General features: G+C 45.4%; 7 protein-coding genes across 7 annotated transcripts; 5 read left to right on the top strand and 2 right to left on the bottom strand.

The window, feature by feature from the left end:
- The first annotated feature begins 2,286 nt into the window (after positions 1 to 2,286).
- Positions 2,287 to 3,977, top strand: TSTA_105590 (alpha-ketoglutarate-dependent taurine dioxygenase). Its single transcript, XM_002486541.1, has 3 exons — positions 2,287 to 2,990; positions 3,069 to 3,403; positions 3,454 to 3,977. The coding sequence occupies exons 1-3, from the start codon at positions 2,341 to 2,343 to the stop codon at positions 3,573 to 3,575; spliced, it is 1,107 nt and encodes a 368-aa protein (XP_002486586.1). The 5' UTR covers positions 2,287 to 2,340; the 3' UTR covers positions 3,576 to 3,977.
- Positions 3,978 to 6,144: 2,167 nt separating this feature from the next.
- Positions 6,145 to 7,895, top strand: TSTA_105600 (extracellular lipase, putative; the record flags this gene model as incomplete). Its single annotated transcript, XM_002486542.1, has 2 exons — positions 6,145 to 7,811; positions 7,871 to 7,895. The coding sequence occupies 2 exons, from the start codon at positions 6,145 to 6,147 to the stop codon at positions 7,893 to 7,895; spliced, it is 1,692 nt and encodes a 563-aa protein (XP_002486587.1).
- An 830-nt stretch (positions 7,896 to 8,725) lies between these two features.
- On the top strand, positions 8,726 to 10,776 carry TSTA_105610 (amino acid permease, putative; the record flags this gene model as incomplete). Its single annotated transcript, XM_002486543.1, has 6 exons — positions 8,726 to 8,976; positions 9,038 to 9,512; positions 9,572 to 9,836; positions 9,886 to 10,065; positions 10,113 to 10,500; positions 10,569 to 10,776. 6 exons carry the CDS (start codon positions 8,726 to 8,728, stop codon positions 10,774 to 10,776), a joined length of 1,767 nt encoding a protein of 588 aa, XP_002486588.1.
- A 1,328-nt stretch (positions 10,777 to 12,104) lies between these two features.
- On the top strand, positions 12,105 to 12,850 carry TSTA_105620 (uncharacterized protein; the record flags this gene model as incomplete). Its single annotated transcript, XM_002486544.1, has 3 exons — positions 12,105 to 12,249; positions 12,314 to 12,592; positions 12,672 to 12,850. The coding sequence occupies 3 exons, from the start codon at positions 12,105 to 12,107 to the stop codon at positions 12,848 to 12,850; spliced, it is 603 nt and encodes a 200-aa protein (XP_002486589.1).
- A 198-nt stretch (positions 12,851 to 13,048) lies between these two features.
- On the bottom strand, positions 13,049 to 14,192 carry TSTA_105630 (acyl-protein thioesterase 1,2, putative). The gene is made up of 2 exons (XM_002486545.1): positions 14,003 to 14,192; positions 13,049 to 13,921 (listed from the first exon to the last, which is right to left on the bottom strand). The coding sequence occupies exons 1-2, from the start codon at positions 14,173 to 14,175 to the stop codon at positions 13,078 to 13,080; spliced, it is 1,017 nt and encodes a 338-aa protein (XP_002486590.1). The 5' UTR covers positions 14,176 to 14,192; the 3' UTR covers positions 13,049 to 13,077.
- A 2,922-nt stretch (positions 14,193 to 17,114) lies between these two features.
- TSTA_105640 (uncharacterized protein) lies at positions 17,115 to 18,096 on the top strand (the record flags this gene model as incomplete). Its single annotated transcript, XM_002486546.1, has 4 exons — positions 17,115 to 17,254; positions 17,373 to 17,537; positions 17,584 to 17,848; positions 17,896 to 18,096. The coding sequence occupies 4 exons, from the start codon at positions 17,115 to 17,117 to the stop codon at positions 18,094 to 18,096; spliced, it is 771 nt and encodes a 256-aa protein (XP_002486591.1).
- A 790-nt stretch (positions 18,097 to 18,886) lies between these two features.
- On the bottom strand, positions 18,887 to 20,100 carry TSTA_105650 (uncharacterized protein; the record flags this gene model as incomplete). The annotated part of the gene is made up of 2 exons (XM_002486547.1): positions 18,887 to 19,151; positions 19,301 to 20,100. The coding sequence occupies 2 exons, from the start codon at positions 20,098 to 20,100 to the stop codon at positions 18,887 to 18,889; spliced, it is 1,065 nt and encodes a 354-aa protein (XP_002486592.1).
- Between the last annotated feature and the right edge of the window lie 517 nt (positions 20,101 to 20,617).

Here is a 20,617-nt window from a genome sequence, read left to right on the forward strand (position 1 = left end):
AATACCGACGTTATGGTTCCGACGAGATTTCACCTTATGCAGCCTCGCACAGTCCAATATCCACCGGAATGCGTCGAGCAGATACGAGTGCATACGTGCGACTAAATCCGTCGTTGCGGTGTTATCTCCCATCTTGGTCAAAATATCCTGCATTGTCGGCTCGTAGTCAGTCGCATTCAAAATTCGACTACACTATCGCTTTATTCTGGGTCACTCAAGCTCGTTGTTCCGTGTGATATATGATAGAACGGACTAGGTTGTACCTCGGAATCGGCACATTGAACTCCGTCAAGCCGTGATGTCGTCGTCTCTAGTGCTTACCGGTGCAGTTGCGCCGATTCCAGGATCTTACACTCATCTAATGCTGGACTAAGGTACTAATCCGTGGACGTATTCCGGTGGAGGCAAAAGCCGTAGTCGAAGCCGATATATTTGGATTCCATTTGATGGTGATATGTATTCGAAACTACCGGATGATATCACCATTGATCAATGATGCGGTGAGTATACGAAGATAATCAGAGCACATCAGAATTGTCGATCAATAATCATGGGCCATGTCCAACGGATGTCTACAGATGTTCATAGCTCCGGCAACAATCCGAACCATGGACCAACCCGGACGGAGTCCAGACATACGGTAGCACATCGCCAGGGCAGTGATTCGTCACCTTATCCAAGTCCATGCAAGGATGGCGAGGAAATCTCCCAAGAGGCTAGGGTCAATCATGCATACACGCTCTATTCGCAACGGTGATTAGCATGCAGAAGCGGTGCAGCCGATGATATATTCGATGCATAATAATATGCTCAATGAATTAAGATCAACAACAGCATTCTCACTTCGGCGGTGTGCTGATTTGTCTTCGCGGGTTGTAGGCCATACCAAAGGTACTCAAAGTGAGAGGCCTCAATATTGAGTCCCCACCTGGACGACTAACGGTCCGAGGTTGTTATTTCCGTTGTCTTATCAGCGCAATTCGATGCGGACTCACACTCGACGATTGAAATCATTGGCTGGGATAATATATTTGTTTTATTTTTCCGGCAGCGGTGAGTTGTCACTGCTCGGACATCGCCCATGACGAGCAAGTAATCAATCCGTCCATCGTATCGTCTCGATTCCGCATCAAGGCACACTAATAAGCCAAGTGGAGCAGCTGGCGAATGCCCTTGCATTGCCATAACAAGCAGCTAGTCCTGCACGCACTGATTAGAAGCTTATCATGCTGTTATCGAATCGTCAAAAGAGTCAACTTCTGGTACTTGTACGTGGAAATCGAGTGTAATCACTTGAGAGCTGCACCGGCCAACCGGATGACTAGTCAAGAGTGAATCCGACAATTGAGCGATACCCCGGTCGTTCTAAGCTTCCAAGACGAACTAAATTTGCTAAATTTTCTTAGCCGGAAGTCAATCCTTTCACAATAGCAAACCTCTAAGCTCCGTCAATGAGCTCATTCGTGCAGGGGATGGCAATTATTATTATTCTCTGATAACGTTGGATCCGGGCCTATCAATCGAAGCACGAAATGCATGCAATATGCAACCACCGACAGGGATATTGCTCTCAACCCACCAGTCGCAGAGAACCTTCGATGCATGTTCTGCGATATCGTTATCTCCCTCCTTCAATTCGCGTAGTCATGGATTTATTCATGGTGGGACGATAACGGAGCTGTTGGATCATTCGATTATCTTTGCTAGCCACCTTTCGCCATAGCCACTGGCTCTAGCACGCGCCGGTATCGTTCGATATTGCAAGGTTTCGTGATGATTTGCAATTTACCCGCTTTGTAGTTCCCAACTCAATACGCACTGCGACGACTTTCAGTAGGGATCTCTCTCCCTGTATTCGACGGCTTCTTGACCGCCATTCTTCTCAACCCATACCGGAATCCATTTTTCGAGATATTCTTTCGCATGTGATATCGATGACATCGGGTCTCACCATTGTGGTGCCTTCAACGATACATCTTCTGGCGGGTTAAACGGGAAATTCTGTCTCTTGAAAGCGGGCACAAGCTGCAGAGTTTCAGCATAATGACCCAACTCAATGCAAGCCTAGCACTTCTTGTTGCTGATGGTGGGCCTTTATACCGTCCTAACAGATAGCATCTCGACTGGGTGAATTTGCGTGTTTCACAAATAACTTTAGGCCAAGCGTGCCGTCGAGGGGGATTTATAGTCCCATGAGGACGTCACAAGACTCGTCCCAACTTCAGAAAAAAATTATTTTTGCGCGGTAACCTCGCCTGCCCTTTTTTATTATTTCCCTCACTACTTGTCGCCTCTGGGCTCGACCACATCCCATCACAACCAATAATCTTTCTTGATCCAATGTCTCAAACAGTCACCCTGACAAAGGCTGTAAAGCCGATAAGTTACGATATCAATATCCCTTACGTCAGTGTCTCTGATGATACAAAAAAGAATGTCAAATATTCTCACTACCTGCCCACCTGGGACAAGGTCTGGTTTGACCCGCTGCCTTCATTCGAGTACCAGGACCCCGCTCTCCGGGTAAAAGACAAGTCTAAGCCGAATTTGTTGTCCTCTACTGCCAAAGTGTCACATATCCAGCCTTGCATTGGTAGCATTGTCGAGGGCGTGCAATTGAACAAGCTCTCCGACGCGGCTAAGGATGAACTTGCATTGCTTATCGCCGAACGCAAGGTTGTTGCCTTTCCCGATCAGGATCTCATCGATGCTGGACCGGAAGAGCAGTATTCCTTTATGCGATATTTCGGCAAGCCGAATTATCAGCCTATTTCAGGGTCGATGAAGGGGTATCCAGGTTTCCATATCATTCACCGTGACGGAAATGTGGATGAGATCAACCGTTTCTTGGAGCAACGCACTACCACGACGTTATGGCATCAGGATGTCAGCTATGAAATCCAGCCCCCTGCCTATGTCATGTTGGGATTACTTCAGGGCCCCGAAGTCGGTGGAGACACGGTCTTTGCCGCTACAGACGCTGCGTACAAGTAAGTCTTAGGCCTTCGGAGCTTACCGAAACCACCACCCCTATGGATTTAGAACGTATCTAACGGGCGCGACTGTAGGAGACTATCTCCCACTTTCCAATCCTTCATCGACAATCTCAAAGCCGTCCATACATCCGCTAAAATGATCGCCCACGCCAGATTAACTGGTAGCTTAGTGCGCAAGGATCCCGTGGAGAACGTCCACCCTTTGGTCCGCGTGCACCCCGTAACAGGCGAAAGATGTCTCTTTATCAACGGCGAATTCATCACCAGGGTCGAGGGTCTAAAAGAACCCGAGTTTAGAGTTTTGCAAGATTTCCTCATGCAACATCTCATCACGGGCCATGATTTCCAAGCCCGCGTGCGATGGCAACCTCGTACTATAGTCATGTTTGATAATCGATCGACAATACGTATGTCCATGACAGCCTTGTCTCTATTCTTATGCTAACGAAATTGATAGATTCCGCTATTGTGGACTACATCGATGAAGAAACAGGCGCGAAACCGCGCCATATATTCCGACTCTGCGCTCTGGGCGAACAACCTATCCCTGTGAATCAAAATACCACACCATCAAACTAATTTTGGAGCAGGACGAAAAATGCTGACACGATATATAACGAACACTAACTTGGAATTTTAATCTCGCTAATTGATAGACTCCTTAAGCTCGGCGTTCGGTTCTGTTTACTGATATTTCTGTTACGTTTTATCTCTTCCGGGGTTCTGGATTTTTTTCATACTTTTTTGATAGACTGGATGGATATTTAGATTTTTTGACTTTTTTTTGCCATTTGTCTTCTGGGTTTACTTTGTGATCATGAAAAGTGTCATGTTTCGTTTTGGCTGTGATAAGAAAAGTATAATCTGTTCACATCAAGCTGATGTATGAGGATGTCTCTTCAGAAGGTCTTTAATGTGTACTGAGTTGAATTGTCTTTGCGACTTGGTTAGGAATTGATGAATGGATATCCTATCAATGAGCTGAAAAGGTAGTGTCGAGTATTTTGCTACTAATGTAGGTCTCTTGTGACTACGTGGTAGTAATGCTATCACCGTAGCGTATCGTCTGAGGCCTCCATTGTTATCCCGATATCTAGATATCCCTATGAGTCGACGGTTTTCTGGCTGAGGTCGATTAACGGTTTGCTATGAGGCCGGGGGCACCTGCCAGAGTTAGCGATCCTTGTCAGAACGGTCAAATATCTTTTTTTCACGGCAAATTCTGCGTTGGTACTGAAGTCGAAACATAGATGGTATTCCAAGGAATTGGATACGGGCAGCTTTTTAAACTTCTATCTGCTATGTATATACGACAATTTTGGTCACTACTATTACCATCTATTTGTGTCTCCATAATTTAACTGACAAGATAAGAACCAACCACAACCTGCTTCGAAAAATTAAACGTGTCCCTCCTCTAATGACGAATTGATTGTTGATCGAGCGGCCTACTCAAATATCATGTTGATCGTTTAGGGTCAGGGCCCAGTATACCTAATGGGGAGTTGTGACTGACCGAGGGGTTTTACGCAACCTACACTCAGAAGCGGGGTCTCACTCGTAGCCCTAATCCATTCACGTTTATGAGAGAAGGAATAGTACGAGTACGAAGTCTAATAAAACGGTTCTTTTTGAATCCCGCCTCACTACCCCATTTGGACCAAAAACCGAGTAAAAACGTCCAAGACCTCGTGGCGTCCACGAATGACGATGCCCATAAATATGAGTCAGGCAGGACTGGTCGAACAGAAAAGTGCTCGGTCGATGTAACCTTGAATCATCTGACAGAACCACCACGACACTCGCTCGATCAGGACTCGATGTGGCAGTCTGGTGGGCTCGGCAATGCGATATATTGTGGAGGGGTACATCGCCCGGTATTTGTGCAGATCCAAGATTTACCTAGGATCTATAGAGCAGATTTATTGGTCTATCTTTGATCTTGTTTGTAGAGGAGAGGTATATAATAGGGATGTTAACTTTCTGTATACCCTGTAACCCCGCATTATGGCACGAACGATCCCGAGGTTTGTCTGGGGTCTCCATGTTCTTCAAACTACGTGTTAGTCCCGAATTTTCATGAGCCTTGAAATGATTGGATTTTTCAATGTATGCTGGTACTTAGATGTTGGAGCAGAAGCTTCATTCGGGTTTGTGCTCGCATCAGCGCAACGGCAACGAAGTCCTGCCCGCTAACTGGTATAGAAATGGAGTCCTTGATAGCAAGGATAGCTGAGAACTTCTAGTTCCTCAAGAGGACATCAAATCCATGTCCTTTCAAGATATAAAACTATAAACATATATGAAGTCCTCAGTACACGCGGTCATCTCTCGAATATCAGATGTGATTACTGCTTAGGGCAACATATCCGATCCTGCAGGTCTTGGTTTCTTGGATTATGTCTTGATTTAACGAAATCCGAGGAGAAAAGTTTATACACATGTCAGAATCCTGATTTCTATTATGAGGCGGTCTTTCTCGGCCATCAATGAGAATTTCTTCTCAAACCCGGCATTCTGCTTCTCGTTGAAACTGGAAGCGAGTAAACTGTAGAGTCCCTGAAGATCCTCCTGCCAATTTACGTAAAGAGAAATTCTTACCAAGTGGTAGAGTCACCGTCAGCATGATTCGCGGGGCTGGGAATGTTGAGTCGCGTGGCATTCCTTGTAGTGATGATACAGGTTCTTGCACATGCTATATCCCATGATGTTAAGCGCATCAAGTCTCCCATCATCCGTAATTTTCTTTTAATTTTACCATCTACTTTAACGCCCTTAAAAATCAGCTATATAGCCATGCAAATTATCAACCTGCTCCGGTAACGCAGGAAACCCGCTTCGAATATAAGTCATGGTGGTATCCACTAACCGTAACTTTCAAGTCAGCTGGACCAAGAATTCCTTTCATGAACTGAACAACCGAGGGTATTTATTATACATGTGCCATCTGAAATAGCTGTCTAGGTAGTGTGGTCAAATATTTATATGTTGCGTGTTTGGGTAAACTCAGAACTTTTGGATCCGCTCAACAAGGGATGAAAAGCCCTCAGGCAACCACTATAGCTGCCTAAGTCGAGTATCTTAATCACAAATTGTAAGAGCTCACTCTGTCAGTTAAAATCTATTTGTTCTTGGGATATTGAACATCATGAAGTGGTCTATCACCATTCTGTCCCTGGTCTTGGTGCCGTATGCCGCAGAAGCGGCTCCGGTAGAAGAGTTCGTCAAACGAGGAACCTCTCCTACAGTTACCATTGCAGCACCATCTGCTACTATTGTTGGCTCTACATATGGCAATGTTGATACATTTAATGGTATCCCCTTTGCCAAACCACCCACGGGCTCTTTAAGACTTAGACCCCCACAAGCCCTAACTTCCGGATTGGGAACAGTAACTGCCACGGGCACAGCACAGTCGTGTCCTCAGATGTTTTTCTCAGCTTCCTGGAGCAGTTTGACTGGCATTCTTGGGGAGCTTCTTAACACCCCTCTTTTTCAAGACATCACCGATGCTGGCGAGGATTGCTTGACGGTAAATGTTGTTCGACCAAAAGGCGCCAGCTCTACATCCAAGTTACCGGTCCTGTTCTGGATATTCGGTGGCGGATTCGAGCTCGGAGGAACTTCAACGTATAATGGCGCGACAATTGTAGAGAATGCTATTGCAAACGGGAAACCCATTGTCTTTGTTGCTGTCAACTACCGCGTTGGCGGGTTTGGGTTCCTGGCCGGCAAGGAGATTCTGGCGGACGGCTCCAGCAATCTGGGCCTTCTCGACCAGAGACTTGGTCTTCAATGGGTTGCAGATAATATTGCACAATTCGGTGGGGATCCCACCAAAGTGACGATTTGGGGTGAATCGGCGGGATCCATCTCAGTCTTGGATCAGATGCTTTTGTACGACGGTGATAATATATATAAGGGTCAACCATTATTCCGTGGTGCAATTATGAACTCTGGCAGTATTGTGCCTACGAGCCGAGTGGATGGTGATGCCGCACAGAAAGTGTATGATTCGGTTGTTTCTGCTGCTGGTTGCTCATCGGCAAGTAACACTTTGGAATGTCTTCGGGGACTTGACTATACCGCTTATCTCAATGCAGCCAATTCTGTGCCTGGTATTCTCAGTTACAATTCTGTTGCTCTCTCATATCTCCCCAGGCCAGATGGTACTGCTCTCACCGACAGTCCGGAGATTTTAATCAAAGAAGGAAAATATGCACCAGTTCCATTCATCGTTGGCGACCAAGAGGACGAGGGCACGTTATTTGCCCTTTTCCAATCCAACCTCACCACCACCCAGCAAGTAATCGACTATCTTCAGTCCATATTCTTCTCATGGGACGGAAACCAGACCATCGTCGAAGGACTCGTCAAAATCTACCCAGACGACATTGCCTTCGGCTCCCCCTTCAGGACAGGCATCTTAAATAACTGGTACCCTCAATTCAAACGTCTAGCCGCTATTCTCGGCGATGCAGTATTCACCCTGACCCGCCGCGCATTTCTGAATCTGGCCACTGCTGCCAACCCAAATGTACCAAGTTGGTCCTATCTTTCCTCGTACGACTACGGTACCCCTATTCTCGGCACGGGTCATGGGACGGATATTTTGCAAGTGTTTTATGGAATTTTGCCGAACTATGCTTCCAAATCGATTTGGTCTTATTACCTCTCGTTCGTATATGAGCTGGACCCCAATGCTAATACGACATATCCCAATTGGCCGCAGTGGAGTGCGGGGAAGCAGTTGATGAATTTCCAAGCTAATAGTGCTAAAACTGTAGCGGATAATTTCCGCCAGACACAGTACGAGTATATATATCAGTATATATCAAATCTTAGGGTTTAGCTATCAAAGAATGATAATGAAGTGTTGGTGCTGCAGCAAACCTCTGAATCTATTCCTCTTACGTCCAATGAGTTGCGAAAAGCGTTAGGGTTGCGTGTGCCGGATTGTGTGGTAATATATCATGACTTTTTAACAGTACACGCAAAAATGCGAAATATTCCGGATAGTAGAATACCAAGTATATTGGAGAAATTCTCGGTCGTAGCATAGTAGAAAGGCATGGTTCATGACAAGTCTTGGAGTATGTCCAACTCTACAAGATTCTCGACTCTCATGTGTTCCAAGGACCATGAAACCTCATCTCTTCGTTCGGAGCCCAATCCCACATATTTCACTGTTTGCTATGTCGCAGCCAGAAAAACAAAGAACTGTTTCACCCAAGGTCCTTGTTCTCTGCTGCTCCTGGTTAGCGTTTGAAGAGGCTTTCACAATCAATTCTGGAGGACTGCGAGGTCCTTTACCTAGGTAAGCGTACAAAACCGTCGATAGAAGTCGGCTCTTCCCCGTTCGAATTCAGATTGATTCGTGTGAAATTGATAAAGTTCCAAATTACTCCGTACAACTGTTCGGTATCAGATATCTCTCTTATTATAGGCGTTGATGTAGTTTTTCATAAGATAGACAATGTCTTTCTCCCAGGTCGATCTCCTGTACCATACAAAATGATCTAATCTGCAAGATATCTCTTGGCTCCATGATTCCCTTCCTAGGAATCTATCTATCAAGTTCTGGAGCAACTTTGAAGCATATCAAATTGCACTGGTACCCCCACACACCTGTGCGATAGGAGAGTCGATCTCCCACGATATATGTGGACGCTTATCTCACCTTAATTTAGGCCCAAATCATAAGATATGTGCCGTACATCCCGTTCAAGATGTGGGAAGGGGATGCGGTATGTGCAGTTTGGTATAAATTCCGTTATGACTGCTCTTCACCAGCCGGGTTGTTTTCTCTCAAAGGTATATTTACAGCCATCGCAACCCACAGCACTCCAGAAGCAATGGATGACATTGCTAGTACGCCGCAGGCAATCTACACGGCCCCCGAAAAGTATGATCCTGAGATGGTAACTGATTCTAAAGATCCAGACGGAGCCCCTGAGCTCGCGGAGATGAAGGTCTTGAAGTACGAGCTACCATGAAGCGGCACTCGTCTTCTGGACGTTACTAATTGTATGTCAATACAGAAAAGGTCTACATCAGCGTCACATCCAAATGATTGCTCTTGCAGGGACAATCGGGACAGGCCTTTTCCTTGGCTCTGGTCGAGCACTCGCAAATGCTGGACCTGCAGGCATTTTCATGGGCTATGCCCTGATGGGTCTCTTGATCTCAGGAGTAACGCTTTCTATTGGAGAATTGAGTGCCCTCGTTCCTCTTAGCGGAGGCGTGATCCGGCCTGCTGCTTATTTTGTAGATCCTGCGTTCTCCTTTGCACAAGGCTGGAACGTGACATATCAATACTTGATTTCAATCCCGGCGGAGATTGTTGCAGCTTCCGTGATTATGCAATTTTGGGTAACCGTTAACAATGCTGTTTGGGTGACAGTTTTCAGTGTTGTTCTCTTTGTGAGCAATATCTTCCTGGTCCGGATCTACGGAGAAGTCGAGTTTTTGTTGGCTATTCTGAAGATACTACTCATTGTTGGAATGAACATCATGGTATGCAGCTCAGTACATTATGCTTGTATCAATTATCCCATACTGAAAAGACTTCATAGGGTTTGGTGCTAACAGCAGGCGGCGGTCCTGATCATAAATCTATTGGTTTCCAGTATTGGCATGATCCTGGACCATTTGTACAATATCTCGGTTACCCTGGGGCATTGGGTCGCTTCATGGGCTTTTGGACTGTTTTATCAAACGCAGCATATGCATACTCCTCAGTAGAGACAATCTCGATGGCTGCTGCAGAAACCTATGCCCCTAGACGTAATATCCCGAAAGCTGCGAAAAGAGTCTTTATCCGAGTGCTGCTGTTCTACGGTAGTTTCCATATTCAATTACTCAACATCAAAGGCTAATCACTCTCTAGTCATCTCGGTTTTCATGATTACACTACTGGTTCCTTCAAATGAACCCCGACTACTGAAGAGCTCTGGAACAGCCGCACAGTCACCGTTCGTCATTGCCGCGCAACGGTCTGGAGTGAAAGTAGTGCCACATATTATCAATGCAATCGTTCTAACCAGTGCGTGGAGCTCGGGCAATTCTAGTATGTCCCTATCTCAGTTGCGGCGGTTATGTACTGACCGTTAATAGCTCTCCTCAGTGGTTCCCGTATCCTTTACGGCCTCGCTCGTGAAGGCCAGGCTCCACGCTTCCTTGCGCGAGTCAGCCGTTGGGGTGTACCTTACATGGGAGTCGTAGCAATTGGTGTCTGGATGACATTGGGCTACATGTCCGTCAGCCATACCGCCTCTACTGTCTTCACTTGGCTACAGGACCTTGTTGCTTGTGCACAGATTATGAGCTGGCTCGTTATCTGCACCACATATTTGCGTTTCTATTATGCTATGAGAAGGCAAGGGATTTCTCGTCGCAGACTGCCGTGGACAGCGCCTTTTCAGCCGTATGCAGCGTGGATCACTCTGGTTGGACTCACAATCATTTTACTTACTGGTGGTTATACGGCTTTTCTACATGGCCAGTAAGTCATTCTCCTATCCTTCGCGAGTTGCGTTTCTTCTGAGGGCTCAATTAACAACACTCTCACAGCTGGTCTACAGAAACATTCATTTCTGCCTATCTCGATATTGGCATCTTTGCAGCTTTGTACTTTAGTTATAAGATCTGGTACCGGACAAAGATTGTTTCTCTTGATGAATCCCCTGTCGCTCGGTTTGTCGAAATTGCAGAGGATGATCCCGATCCCGTTGAGGAATCCAAGTTCGCATGGCCAATCGTCGATTGGCTATGGGCTTAGAATCACTCTTACAAGGTGGAATCGTGTTTTTTGACATGGAGTGTTGGTGTAGTCAAATGAACTTTTGAATAGATGTATTTATGCTGTCCTGGTACAGGATTTGAGCGTCCTTATTATTAGGCTTGGCGACGAGAACATCCAGCAGCTACATATGAAAAACCATAAAAACCATAAAAAACATAAAAAACATAAAAAGTACAAAAATATTACATACAACAGCGTAAATATGGTGATGCTCACCCACTCGATTGCTGCTTCCAGCGTGGTGGTGAAGCGTTCCATACCCCCCAGAACACCTTGGAATATGGCTTCACCCCCAACACCGGTAAGAACAATTACTGGAAAGAATATACGAGTATATGTCAAACATTTTAAATCCATAATTAAGTAAAACTTAGTCCGTAAATCTCCAAATTCCCATCCTCAGTCAACCAAGACGAGAGCTTAAGGCCGAAAGCTTGAATCTGTCAATGAGTACCTGTATCGACGACGAAAAACCAATCATAGGGACCAGGATCAAGAACAGAGCTAGCTAGGGGAATTGGAGCCATATAAATAGACGTCCAACACTTGGAGGTAACTAGCAATACACCAGGCGTAATAAACATCATTCATGCTTCAACCTCGTCAATCTCCATAAGTGAATGAACTCTGATCGCTTTCAGTGATTCTACGTCCGAGCGGGTCTCTCCTACAATTCTGGCGTATGAATAAATGCATTATTTGACACCAAAGCTACTCAACAGCCGTTTATTGAGAGAGAACCGTCCCAAGTTCTCTGCAAGTATGGAGTAAGAGACAGTTGCATCAATCCATGACAGGAATGGAGAAAGGTCAGCTAGACTTCGCACCTTTTTCAAGCTCGATATGCTTTTTTACTCAATTCAAGAATTTAAGGAATGGCCAAGGGCAACTTCAATCCCTCCCCATAACGTAGGGTACGGTACTAACCGATTCTACTGCGCGGGCTAGAAAGGACTTTTAATCTGTATATGCAACCGAAGGATTCCAGTGATGTCAAATTCCACTGTCGAATTTATCTCCTGAGTCCTGAGTAGACAGATGGAGTATCTGCTTGGCCACGCTACTGGATTGTTCCGGAGCGAAATGTGAAAAGCAAGGACGTGGCTGTATGTTACAGTTGCCAAGGGGCTCGTAGGCATGACAGGGTTAACCACATTCCTGTTTATTTGTCTCAATCGCGCCTCCCTGTGACTAATTTCTCCACTATATGATATTTTCTTTGAAACACTTGTCTCGTGTGTCAGTCGCTTTACTATTCCACGAATCTATCCTCTATTACCTCTCAGTTGCTATTCTATTTCACCATGATCTCAGTACGGCCAGCAAACGAACTTGCAAAAATGAAGCTTAGTATTGTATGCCTGACTGTCCTCGCCGTCCTGGTCGCCTCACAGGATGCAACTTCGACAACCGCCTCGTTGACATCCCAGCAATCATGTGCAAATAAGTGTAAGTTCTGCAACTTCTCAAGGGACATGTCTATACCAAGCTGACCGCAAACGGACAACTACAGGCGACCCTATCGACATATGCTGCAGTGCCGCATGCTACCAAGTGCCATGCCCCAACAATGCCATGGCAAATGACACCACCGCTTGCGCAGCAGCTTGTCCTCAGGGAAGCGGTACCGCCGATGACACTGCGGCCTATGCCAGCTGTCAACAGTCTTGCTTCAGCTCTCTTTTCTTCACAGGAACTGCTACCCTTCCTAAGGCCACTGGCTCTGGTACTCAGTTCGTTGCTGATGTATCTGCCACGGCTACCGATAGAAGTCATACTATCCTAAGTGGTAGTACGTGTCTTTCCCCTACCCAATCTCAATATTCCCGGCGGCTACAATTAAGACAGTTACTAATAATTCTTATTTGTAGCTGTCGACTCCCATGCTGGCAATGCTCCGCGGACCGGCTCATCTCAGAGCTCCGACAGCTCGGCCACTACCACCGCTAGCGGTAGCAGTACCATTGAATCCGGCGCCGCAAGCCAGATTGGAGTTCAGCTCGGTGTTGCCGGCATTCTCGGCGCAGTGATGGCCGCTTTCTTCCTATGAGGTTGCCGTACTTGGTTTTATTAGCTTGTCAGGGTCATTCAAGGAGATAGTCTGAGAAACGAATCTATCTGATCATTTTTTCTATCACTTCCAAGACGGTCTCTGCTGGAAATTCTCAGATCTGCCAAGATTAAAACAAGTCTTTGTCAAACGTAGCTGCGTAATTACATTCAAAGATAGACCATATCCTGTACAACTCCAAATGCAATTAATATTATAAGCAAGTGCTACTTAGCTAGCATCTCAACTGGCAAACCAAGATTTTGCTGCAGGAATTCCAGAATGTCATCAATTTCATCAGGGACTTTGTACCAGTGACCAAACCCCTCGTAAGCCTTCCATGTGACATCTATTTTTATCTTTTTCGACAGTATCTCGGCCATTTTCTCACCCAAGCGAACAGACACTTTGGGATCAGCCAATCCATGACCTAGAAAGATTGGTGTCTGAAGGATTGGGAAAGTCTTTGTGGTCATTTTATGGTTTGTTTCGTTATCATCGTCGTCAGGAGCAGAAGGGCCAATAACCACGGGTGGGAGATCCAGTATGTCGCGAACAAAATTGAGTGCATCCGCAATGTTATTTTCGGGATTATCCTGAGGATCAAGCTGAAATGCGTCGAAGGAAGCCAAATTCACTTCTGCATCCGATGCGAAGTTATCACTTTCAGCGTCACTGAACGAGACATTTATCCCAACGTCGCTCTCTGAGCGGTCATCATCATCACTACTTTCACTGTCATCCTCTTCTTCATCTTCATCTTCCGTCTCATGGATTCGTTCATTGCTCACCATACTATTCAGCTGTTTCTCAAACGGTAGCCAACCGCTCATCCCAAAGAAAGCCCCAGGCCTCTCATTTCCACTCTTTCCAAATCCACCGCCAAGAAGAGTAAAAATGGCAGCAGCACATCCCTGACTCAGTCCTCCGATAATAACTCTTTTGTACCCCGTCTCACCGGCACCGTTATCCAGAACCCGTGCTTCAGCATCAACTAATTCTCTCAAGAACTTTGCCGTCTCCATCAGCCCATCAGCTTGCAGATCCGTCCTCTGATTCGGATCATCCAAGCTATAGTTATCAAACCACTGGTTAATTGGGATCTTTTTCAAAACTGTAGATCGACGCTTGGAGGCAGTGGGAAAGACGAACTTCACAGTAGGCAGACGAGCGGGGAGATTGGCCGAGGCCAAAAGCTCGCGACCGAACTTCTCTGCATTACTACCTCTGCCATGGAGGATAATGAACGTATGTGTATGTTGGGGTCTTAAAGGCTCGACGCAGAGTAGGATTGGGTAAGGATTTTTCCTTTCTTGCTTCTGCATTTTTGCGTGTATTAGGTAGTGAAGGATTCTAATTCTTTTCAAGTTGTTGCTGAAAATATAATCCAGTATAGACACCACCTGGGCAGACTCAGTGAGGCTCGTGGGTATTTAGGGATATTGCGGATATAGCTGAAGCAAATGCAGCAACTCGATAATATGGAGGATTAATCAAAAGAATAACTTGCGTCTGGCCAAAGCGTCAGTAGAGACAGGAAGCCAGTTAGCCGCCCACCAAAAGGCATAGGGACTATTTCAATTGGCGCCAGCTTTTTTTTATAGCCGCCACTAATATGAAAGACTACGTGAGTGAACCCCTAGAACTTGCTATTATTAGACACACTTAAACATATCATTGCAAGCATTGGATATTATTTGTTGCTTACTGAGTAAAGATTTCTGGGCTACTACTTGGGCGAGTCGGAGCCAAGTGACTCAAGCAACCCTAACGCCCTCTCGTAATGTACCCAGGTCAGGGGAGGACGAGATACACCCTCCATAGCATGGCAGACCAATTGGTGATTCCCACTGTTCCCGACAGTTTGATACTGTCGCTAATGTTTCATAGCCTAGGACTATGGATGTATGTCTATCAACCAATTGTTGGACTATGTGCCTTGTTAATGGCCACCGCCAGAAATTTCAAACCTCCTATGGTAGGACGAATCATGGTACATAGGCGCCTTTGAAGGAGGTAATTTTTAGAACATGAAGCATGAAACATGGAAAGTGTCAATATAGCAGATCGTTTTCCGAGTCATCATGTGGAATCTGTTCTAGTAGGTGAATAGCAGAGTTATAAACAGTACAAGATGGCCTCGTATAACTACTTCTCATCAGGCTCGCACGAAGTCATAAATACTATCTTCCATCTCTTTCATTCTTGCCATTGAACACTAAAATGTCTAAGTTGTCTTCAAACTCAAATTTTGTCAAGCGTTGCAATGTCTTCGCAAGCAGTTCCATCGACAGAACCGATGGAGTCACCCTTAATTTGATATAGCTCCTCAATGTATCGTTTCAATTCGTTATAATGTTTTGACGCTGCTCTTCAGTTCATATTAAAGGAGACGAATCTAGACTCGGAGTATAATACCAGTACCTTCAGCCAACGAAGCAAGGCTTTAGAGCGCTAAGTCGGCGCTTTACAGGGTCAAGTCAGATTGTACAGCAAGAGATCAAGAGATGCAACGAATTTGAAGAGCGATTTGCGTTCTTGGAAGAGTTTTGCATTCTGTCAAGGAAGACTTTCTGCTTCGAGATTGCAAAACACTACTATTATTGAGAAGCGTCATCATATGTCATGAAACGAGCTTTGGTTTCAAGGAATAAATCAGATGCAAACTGTAACGTTCCGTACATACGTACAGATATCGTAGACAGATGGAACCTGGGTTGAATACCCTGGGCACTCGTGCATCCTTTCCACGAAGCGGTAAAACGATGTTTGTATTGAATATAATCCTTGAGGTATATACTTTTAAAGTTTTTTTTTTTTTTTTTTCCTGAATTCCATTTCGCAACTGTCCCATTTCAATTTGAGATCGAAGCGAAGATGCCAAAGAAACAGTAAAGCTTCGTCTGTGTAGATAGGTCGCCTACCAGCTTCTAACTGACGGCTTGACTGACGAATTCTTCCGGGAGAACTACCGACAAGGAGCGAGTCCAGCGGAGCTTCTTGTTCACACTTAGATGTCCCTGTCATCCAGGAATAATGTTGCTCGCAGATATTGAAGACAGATGGAGCGTCCCTTCGTATTTTCCCTCTGTTGTGCCGCTCCCTATTTGGGACTTTGTAGACCAAGTAGCGGTAAAAAGCCTTTTTTGAATTGAATTTTTGCTTCAGCCTTCCCAAGCGAGAGTCGGTGCTCGATTAAGAAATCGGGCGGCGGTGCCCTTTTGAGATATCAACAGGTATAATTAACAATTCTAACTGGATATTCTCAAAAACCAGATAGGTTTGTAATTCGAGATTGTATTAGTTGATATACTACTGATTAGCTGAATCTTTCCATCAACAGTGGCTGTGTAACTATTGGTTAGTAGATTGTCAGGAGGTCCTAGTTCATATGAACTGGAATTTTATAGAAGGGTCGACGCGCGACATGCACCGGTTGCCGACCAGAAGAAAAGCGAGATTATCTTGACGATTCTGATTCAGAAGATGCTCCACGGGATCTACCTTCTACGGCACGAAAACGTGCTTTGACCTTCTCTTCTTCCTCCCCGCAACGCCAACACCGATCTGGTCGGCAGTATAGACGAACAGATGATTCGGCACAAGAGTCTATGGATTTCTGTAGTTAGCGCTGCTTGCTGTCATTGAAAACTAGCGACTTGCTAGATGAAAATTGTCTAAATGTCGGTCGTCACCGAAAGACCGATAGCAAACGTCACCAAATTCGACTCCCTGACTTCTTGCGCCTACTCAAACAACAGCTAGATAACGATCTAGATCATTACTGTGCCCCATGTGCGGAACCGGGCATACGTGGAGTGCCTTTTAAGACAATTCTTGGAAAGGGGACCACCGAGCGTCGGTGGCCTGTCGTACGACGAGAGGAAGACGTGTACCAGGTTCTGCATTCAGTCGAAGGCTCTGCCGTACCCGTTTTCCTCGGCACTGTTGATACCGACTAGGTCTATTTTTATGGAAGTGCTAAAATTACTCACTTTTTGGTTCTAGCATGGGGCGGGCAAGCATACAACAAATTTTCCAAAGAACAATGGAAGGAGTATCAGCGAAAGGTCAGAGAGATTCGCAGTCTTGGCGTTATCCATGGTGATTTACACCAGTCGAATACATTGTGGAATCCATATTTGAAGTGTGTTCTGCTTATCGACTTTCACAAAGCCGAACTATTACCAACAAAGAAGCGAAAACGAGTGATGTGCCTGGGTCTTGATCGAAGATGTATTCATTCGATAGATTACTATCGACCATGAATTACCGATCTTTGATTTCCTACACTGCCCTGGCGGTGTTCATCACATCCGTTTTGGTATGGCTTCGCAGTTACCACTCGTTGCCCGCAATATCAATATCAAAGCCCGTACACTCACCAATGTATTGGTTTGCCTTGTAAGTATCAGCTTATACATAACATCCAGTCATTAGATCCCGGCACGCAGAGCGGTGGCAAAAATTAGATCGGATACTTGGTCACACAATATAACACTACTTTAATCCTAACATACAGTCTAGCCATCGCCGGTGCAACAATTGATGATTCTTTAGCTACCTGGGGATTCGGTGATATGACTTCCCAGATAGACGCATTTCACTTATTTTATGCTTCGAGGCCAGAATCTGCGCCTTGGACGGCGGATAGTACAATTGCTTCGTTCTGGATTGGGATTAACGAGTAAGTCATCTTCCCAGAGTTCTTATTCCATTACTGATAATGGAAGTGTATATTACGGCTTCGCGCATGAAGACGAGCCTTATGATTTCGTATCCACGCTTATGAATAGATATCGACCACTCATCGAACAAATCTATTCTAACGAAATTCGAAAGTTCCTCTTTCTGAACTGTCCACCGTCAACCCACAGTCCGCAGGTGCATGAAGAAAACGATTTGCCAGAACAGTTCCAGCGTCATGCCGAGATGATGACAGCGTATAATAAGGCTCTGAATAGCATGTTGTTTCAATTCAGAGGTGAACATAAAGATGTAAGTATATCAATCCTTCTGATTCCAGTCGAGCTGACTCCGTGTAGGCAACTGTCGTGTTTTACGACTCGTTCCAGTATATGGCTCGCATTCTTGACAATCCTGCTCAATATGGTTACCAAGATGCCACATGCATGAATACCGATGGGTCGAATTGTGTCTGGTGGAATAACTTGCATTCTGGTTGGAAATATCACCAGTATCAAGCTGAGGATATGTTGCCCATTCTTGCGCCTCTCGGATGGTGATATCACTCTACAATTATACAGCGTAAACCATGGAGTTTAGAGTACCTAGGTATATCTGAGTAATTATAATCAAGACAAGCTTGGATATGCTGTTCTCAGGGCGGATGAGTATCTCGTTGTTAAGCGCTGTCAGCAGGTCATACAAGGAGCCAATCGTTCCCATGCTGCGTTGTTACAACCCCTTTGAGCTCCGCCAGGGGACTGTTTACCGAAACTCAAATTCACTTCGACAAGTCGATGCCATATGTGGATACGAAAGGACTTCTCGCCTCTTCGGGCCATTAGAGATGAGAGTCGCAAGGCAATTACGGAAAGTCTCAGTTTCTGCAATTGACTCTCATGTAAATTGTGAATTGATCCCATACCCTGTAAAAAAGCAAGTGATCCTTTCGAGATGCTGTTGGGCAGGTTTATTAGCATAATTAAGGATCAACAATTGGCTGGCTCCCAAAATTGCTCGAAGAACCAGCATAGGCAATTTTAACGTCCTTCAATCTACAGAGACACTTAGAAGAGAATCAACATGTATTTGGTAAAGATCATAAAGAAATGTCAGCATAATATCCTAGCCATCAATACCCTATCACCTCGCAGGTTGACAACCTCAAAGCTTCCACGCATGTCCTCGGACAGAAGCAAAAAGTCAGATGCCATGCTAATAACCCATGACCTGTTCAAAGTGCTTAGATGAAGACAAATACGTGTTAAAGAGTTCTTTCCTAAATCAGTCGGCGCAGCACACTTCAAAGACTATCCACTGAGCAGTAGTGTATCTTGCAGACTAGTGGTATTAGGACCTCGACGAAGCTGTTAATCTGCTTGCTGACTGACCGTCGGTCTTGGAACTGTTCATCTCAACCGCGCCAGGCCATAGCTTCTCATGATCTGTATTCACAACGGTAGCCCAATGATCGACGCATTTAAACACAGCCTTCAACTGCTTTGGTGTAACTGCAAAGAGCTCCTTATGTTTTGTGCCGCATAGACACCGGCCATTGGGCGGCTCATAAGGCCAGATCTGCAGCTGTATATGAGCCATGCGCTCGGCCTTGAACCTAAAAGGAATTTTTTTCTTTTCTTCTTTTGGAAAGACCTCGAGAGGCTCATATTGGTAATATCCACAATTCCAATGGAGAGTTTTTAACCGCCTATCAGCGTCACGGGCACTTCCAACTTTAACAATTATCTTCTTCTCTGAGTTTACGTCTTCTGCTGATGCCGTCGTGGAACGTCGCTTTTTTTGTTGTCTGTAGTCATTTGAAAACTTTGGACTGGGGTTGCCCGGAAGATGTAGACGTAACCTGGCCCATCACTTCTTGGGAACTTCGGAAGTTCCTTAATGATTTCTGCGGCCACCAATACGTCTTTAATACCCTCCATCAAGTAATTCGACAATGCTCTCTTGTACGGATCACAAGTACCGTAACTGACTACGCTCTCGGCGGTGTCCACTCGCTTCGGCATCACTGGCCATTCCCGGACTGAAGGTATGGCCTCGATGTCATCTTCATCTTCGACATTCAAGTCCTTGAGCCGGCCCGTGAGTTCTTCAATACCATCACTACTTGTTCTGGTTAAAGTAGGAGGTGTAGAGTCAGCTCTAGGGAGTGAACTGCGCGATTTACGGGTAGAAGCTGATTTAGGCGTAGCTTTGGGGGTAGAGTCTCGTGTACAGGGCCTCGGAGTACTCTTGCGGTCAGTACTTATCGGTGTATTCGTTGCTGAAGTAGAGCTGGATTTATTGCGCGCAGTTCTGGGGCGTGTCGGTGTATCCGTTACTGGGGTAGATTCGCGTGTACGGCGTTCTTGAATGATACTGCGTTCAGCCGGGCGTGTCTCTTCCTCCCTTTCTCCTTCATCGCTATCATGCACCTGTGGTTTCCGCAACTTATGTTCGGCACATAGCGAACCGGACTTAGGTTTCTTTCCGCATTCTTTTGCCTCTGGTTTGCCTTTGTGAATAATATAGGTACATTTCGACGGAGTAGTGGTTTGTAAAGGCATAATACTACCAAGAAATGGTAAAAACGAGGAAACTAATTGATTCATTTGTTTTTGCGGTTCCAGTCTCCCGGCATTGAAAATACTTCAAACTTCAGTGTTTATCTGAAGCGTGACTGAGGCACCATTCTTAAGCTTACTATGTAAGAACAAGCGGGAAAAATGCGGCGCAGACAGTACAAAAGAGGGGGGGGGGAGCTGAATCTAATACACTGGTTTCTAAGCTACCAATAACCCTAGACACGCCGATATCAAAATAACCAATTGAAAGGAAAACTAATCCCGCGGGTAATATATGAATTTTGCTTTGTGAGTTACTAGTGGTCTAGTACCTGTCTAGTTTGCAAGCCAACGTAGGCGTGTATGGCACTATGCAGGGATTCGAAGCTGCTAAACTTCCGTGAGATACTGAATTCTTTCCTTTTTGGGAAATGGTCATGTTTTCATTGCTTTTTGCAGAGTGAAGTACCCTGACACTTTAGTGTCGACTTTTCACATGGCATGCTTCAGCCGTCTCGAG

This window comes from Talaromyces stipitatus, genomic scaffold (genome assembly GCF_000003125.1).
Source record: "Talaromyces stipitatus ATCC 10500 scf_1105507295511 genomic scaffold, whole genome shotgun sequence".
Classification (NCBI taxonomy): domain Eukaryota; kingdom Fungi; phylum Ascomycota; class Eurotiomycetes; order Eurotiales; family Trichocomaceae; genus Talaromyces; species Talaromyces stipitatus.